Here is a 6,062-nt window from a genome sequence, read left to right as displayed (position 1 = left end):
ATCATCAATTCAAAGGCTCTTTTTTCGATATCGCTCGCTCCCCACCTCCATTCATCCTTGTTATCCACCAAAGATGGAGATGGGAGTTTTCTTCTTAAAAAAAAAACATTTTGTGATAGTAACCCTCTCTTCATGGATGAGCGACACTCTCAAAGAAGGATAAAAGCTGGTGTGACTTAAATGCTAAGCCCCCGTTTTTTTATTGGAGTCCTCGCTTGCCAAAGTGCATGAATGATGCAAAAACAAATTAAGATTTTTAATCCATGGAGTTATTTTTATACTTGGAAAAACGCACACAGTGTGAAGGAGGGGATGTATACTTTCAGGCCCTATCAATAATTTTCTGTATTTATTTTCGAGTTAAGTAATAATTTTTCTTTTTAGGAACTGAAAAAATCAAAATCTGGAGAGTTGATAGCCATTTCCAAGCAAAAAGTCGTTGATTTATCACTTTCCTCTTTTTTACTTTAAGCCAGACAAGCATCGATTCCCGAAAGGAATCTGGCGGTCAAGAAATACGACGTCGCGTGAAGCGTTTTTAGCTCACAACTGAAAGCCTGAAACATTGGAAAACGATCCCGTGAATTGTGTGGGTCTCTCTCTCTCTTTTTCTACAAAAAAAATAATGAAAACAAACAAAACACAAAGTCACAAACAGCATAAAAACACAAATTTCTCAACAACTACAACAACAGTAGAATTTCACAAATTCTAAGGTTTCTCCTAGAAGATTCCCGAGAAAAATTTCCCCTCTCACCATTTTACCTTTCTTGTTTGGCTCCCCAGAGAAAAGAGAACAGACACAAAGACAAAAGTCCTTCTCTAGAAGACTAGCGTTTTCACCATGTCTTCTTAAACCTCTGATCTCCTCAACTTCCTTGTTCTCTCAATAACCCTATATCTTTTTATTTTCATGTTAAAAATGTTCTCTTGTCAAGCTTGGTTGAAAGGTCGTTGTTACTACTAGTGTTTGTTTGTTGTGTTATTACCTGTCGTTTTGTATCATTGTTTATATAAACAAAAAAGAACAAAAAATATTTGTTTGAATGTTTCATACTTTGTATTAATAATAAAAATGGCGGAGTCAACGAAAGTGAGGTTGGTACGGTGCCCAAAATGTGAAAACCTTCTTCCAGAGCTTGCTGACTATTCTGTTTATCAGTGTGGTGGTTGTGGTGCTGTTCTTCGAGGTACTTGATTTTCTCTCTCAATTTTCTATTTGTTTGATGAGAAAGTTAATTGGGTTAAGCGATAGAAAGATTATGTCTTTAATTTTGATTTTTCTTACTTCTCATAATTGAAATTCTGGGCTTTTGTTATAAAATTTGGTGTCTAGCTGATTGTTTCCTTTTCAGTTAATTATGGAGTATTAGCAGTAAGTTGTGATGCATTATGTTTGATTTGAGATTTTTGTTCTCAATGAATGGAAATTTGATTTTCTATCATCTTATTAGATGAAATGTGTGGTTTCCCTCCCTAGCTCATTGTAATTTCTGTTCTATTGATCATGAAACCAAGGAGAGAGAAGAAATTAATGAATTGAATCATCTCTGTACTTGCTGGAGTTTTTTTTTTGGGACCAAGTTTTTAGAGTCGTATTTATTGTTTATGTGAAATGCAGCTAAAAATAAGAATCGGGATACAGACACTTTATCATTGGAGAAATCGGATGAAGTTAGGGTAGCTGGAGTTGCTACCATCTCACCGAATTCTGTGGAAAATGTAGTTGAACTGAGTGATGCTTCTGATACAGATGTTAAGTCGAATGCTGGTTCTTTGAGGTGTGAAGAAAAGAATCACGAGAAGAACGATATGGACCGCGACGATATATCCCGGAATCCTGCTAAATCTGCTAGTGGAAAATGGGTCGTTGGAAATGGTCTTGAAGATGATAGGAATAGAGATGATTGGGGTGATGCTGCGGGAAGAGAACCTGATGAGGTGAATTTGCAGATCAGATATGCTAAAGGGTCTAGGAGATCTGGACAGATGTCGGGCAGGCAATGTGGGGATAGAGGTGAAATGGAGGGGTTTCAAAGAATCTTGAGATCTGAGGGTGAAGGCATGAGATTTTCAACTTCAAACTACCCAGATGAGGGCCCATCGAATTACAATTTTGATTCTTCTTATGGTTATGGTGATCAATTAAGGAATGTTGATGAGCAGAGTGGGCCTAGTAGAGTTCAGTACCTTGAAAAAGATCGAGCAGAGCTTCTCAGGAAGCTGGATGAGCTAAAAGAACAACTTAGCAGGTCCTGTGATGTGGCTGACAAACCCAACGAGAAGGTTCCTCTTAATGGGAGAATGGCTCCTCCAGATTCTTATGGTGGTTCTGATAAATGGTTTGAAGGTAGTTCTTCAATGTCCAATAGGGCTTCAATGCAGTTCTTTGCACCTGATAGGCATGCCACAGGGCCCTCTTATTTCAATCACCATCCTGAGTCTTTTGCTTATACTAATGGGCATGAAATGGCTATGAATAGCTTTCATCCCTCGGTGCACAAGTCAAATCTTATTCCTGGATATGGGGATCCTTTTGGGTCCCAAATACTCAGGAGAACTCCACATAAGTTACCTGGTCAATACCAACAACCGCCTCATCAATATTTTTCTGGACAATACTTTGATACCAATCCTGATTTATTCGAGCCATATCCATCCAATGCAGCCTTTCACCAGCCTTCTTGTTCTTGTTTCCATTGCTATGAGAAGCATCATGGGGTTTCAGCAACAGTTCCACCCACTTCTTTTGGCAATATAAGGTTCCCTGATATGTCAAACAATCCCATAATGTACCAGCACAGAAACTCTGCGGCATTTGGCCCACGCATGAATAATTCCAGGATTCCTGTTCCTTCTCAATTGAATTTCCGCAGTTCTCAATCCCACAAAAGATGGCCAAGTGATCTCAACTCTGAAATGGCTGGTTTTGCTCGCCCTCATACTCGAAGAGTGGTCTTAGCCAGTGGTAGCAGATGTTGTCGTCCCATAGCTGGCGGCGCTCCATTTTTAACATGTTTTAATTGCTTTGAACTGCTGCAACTTCCCAAGAAAGTACTACTTATGGCTAACAATCAACAAAAGATGCAGTGCAGCACCTGTTCTAGTGTGATCAATTTTTCTGTTGTAAACAAGAAACTCATGCTTTCTGTTAACACAGAAGCAACACAGATTCCTACAGAGGTTGATGACAGCTCCAGTGAGATGATAAAAACCCACACTTCATATTCCCAAGACCACATTAACAGGATAAATGCAAATTTCTCTTCTGATGATTATGATAATTCTGGCTATGACTTCCAAACAGTAGAAACAGATCCAATAGGTCACCATTTGAACTCAACCAATCCTCAGGAGACACAAAGTTTCCACTCTTCATCTCCAAGTACATCTGAGTATGAAAATATCCCAGAAATTTTAATTGCACCCATCAATGGTACTCAGCAAGCCTCACTGTCTCCACCACCTCCTGGTTCACCTCTTCAGCAGCATTTTGATTACTCTTCTAATAATCATGCAGTGAATCGATTTGGGAAGGGAAACCGAAGCAATCGTGCAGATCACGAAAGGGTGATAACAAACAAGGCTAACACACGACAAAATTCTATGAAAGAGGCTCCGGTGGCGACTGAGATGGAGGTGTCATTTCCTGATTATTCTAATACTGCAGCGTCCCAAGATTCAGGTGATGCGAGCAGAGAAGATAGTCAGCCAAGAAACAACAAGGGGGGTGATTCATTTTTTGCGAACATTATCAAGAAAAGCTTTAAGGATTTTTCCAGATCTCACCAGACAGACGAGCATGGTAGAAATAATGTCTTGGTTAATGGGCGTCACATACCAGATCGTTTGGTAAAGAAAGCTGAAAAACTAGCTGGACCAATCCATCCCGGACAGTATTGGTAAGTTTGCATTCAGATTCACCAGGTGTTGCAAATAAGAATGCTATTAATGCTTTTGTCTGAGGATTTAGATTGTAGTGGTATCCATGTGCTTTGGAAACCTTGTAAATGATTTTCATGCATGGAAGAAATGTAAATCATTCATTAATTGGTGTAGCTATTGTACATGTTCTTGTATGTTGCATGTGTTTGAAGTGTGCTTAGTGCTGGCTGAATGCTTGTTATTTTTGTGCCTCAATTACATTAGTGGTCGCATATAATTCTAGAAGGTAAAAAAGGTTGTTTTAATGTTTGGTTTTTACTATGTTCCTTGACCAGGTATGATTACCGAGCTGGATTTTGGGGTGTTACAGGCGGGCCATGTCTTGGCATGATTCCTGTAAGATCAACTGCATTTTATTTTTGGTGTGTGAATAGCAGCAGTTCATTATCATCGAGTGGTAGTTTTATTAGTAATATTTATGCAATTGTTATTTTTCTTGCAGCCATTTATTGAAGAATTAAATTATCCCATGCCAGAAAATTGTGCTGGTGGGAGTACTGGTATTTTTGTAAATGGAAGAGAGCTTCATCAGAAAGATTTTGATTTGCTGGCTAGTAGAGGACTGCCCACTGATAGAGACAGATCTTACATCGTTGAAATCTCTGGAAGAGTCCTGGATGAGGACACTGGAGAAGAGATGGATAGTCTTGGCAAACTTGCTCCAACGTAAGTTTCCATGCTCCACTGCTCATTTACCTCATTTCCTTTTGCTTATCAATTTATCAAAGAATGAGAATTGCACCGTTTAATCCTGCCATCAACTATTTTACAATGAGTGTAATATCACAACGCCATTTGATTATAACCACTGCCTATGTCATAAAGAAAAATGAAAGGATCACAGCAACATCATGGCTCCCTCACCACTCTGAATGTTTTACTGGTATAGAAAGAATAATGCAATTTTAACACTATTTTTATTCAAGTGAGTGTTATGTTCATCACTGCATTTTCCCTACTATTTGCACCGGGCTAACTTTGCATGAAGAGATTACATCTCTTCATAACGGTACTGAATAATTGCTAAATTAGTTTTAGATATCTTGTCGATCAACTCAAGTTTTTCTTAACCTTTTGTACCATTAGCCACCTGAAAAGGAAAGTTTACTAATTTTAACTCGTCATCTCTGAGAGGAATGTATTTAATCAATGTCTCCCATAATAATGTGAGTCCATTACATGGGTTGAACCTACACATCCATTCTTTCATGAAGGTTGCTGTTGTGTCATCTAATATTTTACAGAAAACAAATATGTTACGAAAGTGGAAGGATATAATCTCATTGATTTTCCAAACAGAGTTGAGAAGGTAAAGCGTGGATTTGGCATGAAAGTTCCCAAAGCTGCTGTGCAATGAAACTGTAGAGGTCAAAAGCTTGTGATGTGGCTTCTGTAATGCGGGAACTCTGGAGTTGTTCTGTGTTGGAATTTGTAACCACCGTCACAGCCCATTCATTCAATGGATTCAAAGGATCTGGACAAAGTGTTGCTGACATTGTGGTTCATGAGTGATTATATTTTGGATAGCAGGTATAGCTCTGATGTCTGGAAACTATATCTTAAATATAAGGCTGGTTCTTTGATATTTTGTTAGTGTATGTTGATGGTCGCGCATGTAAAAAGTGATAGTGTGTTGTGACTTGCCGAAATGGAGGTAATTGTGCAATTGTTTTCCAATTTTTGTTAATGCTTGTTCTTGTTCGTTCATCAATTTAAAATTCAAGTCACCTCATTACTGTTGTAGATCCAGCATTAAAGTAAATTCTGTAGGCAGAGCACTACATGGTAATAATCTAAATGCGGCACCGAATGCCTGCTGATCGTCGTTTTTGAAAATAACTTGGAAATTGAACAGTGATATCCAAGTAAACTAATCGGTTCGATTTCCTTCCTTTTTCTTTCTTGCTCCTGTAAAATCTGGGAAGGTATCGAAGGTATCTTGTTGAGTATATTATTTACAACGCAATTTGCTCTCCAATGGAACCATCTCGTGGTGTTTCCTTAACCTGTGACTATCCTGTGTCGTGTTCATGGGCCTCACCCCCACCATATATCACCTGTCAAGACCTTAACAAGGAGCTAGGACTTGATGTATAAACAATCCATGTCCTGAAGTT

At 38.7% G+C, this 6,062-nt stretch overlaps 1 protein-coding gene across 2 annotated transcripts; it reads left to right on the top strand.

Annotated features, from left to right (window-relative positions):
* Positions 1–601: 601 nt before the first annotated feature.
* On the top strand, positions 602–5,632 carry LOC133682516 (protein ENHANCED DISEASE RESISTANCE 4-like). Of its 2 annotated transcripts, XM_062105877.1 has the most exons (6): positions 602–1,190; positions 1,622–3,436; positions 3,521–3,902; positions 4,221–4,281; positions 4,388–4,611; positions 5,245–5,632. In XM_062105877.1, exons 1-6 carry the CDS (start codon positions 1,076–1,078, stop codon positions 5,300–5,302), a joined length of 2,655 nt encoding a protein of 884 aa, XP_061961861.1. In that variant the 5' UTR covers positions 602–1,075; the 3' UTR covers positions 5,303–5,632. The 2 variants fall into 2 exon arrangements, with proteins under 2 accessions (XP_061961861.1, XP_061961860.1); XM_062105876.1 differs by having other exon boundaries at positions 604–1,190; positions 1,622–3,902.
* Positions 5,633–6,062: the final 430 nt, after the last annotated feature.

Source organism: Populus nigra, chromosome 2 (assembly GCF_951802175.1).
Source record: "Populus nigra chromosome 2, ddPopNigr1.1, whole genome shotgun sequence".
Lineage (NCBI taxonomy): Eukaryota > Viridiplantae > Streptophyta > Magnoliopsida > Malpighiales > Salicaceae > Populus > Populus nigra.
This window is presented reverse-complemented; position numbering and strand designations above follow the sequence as displayed.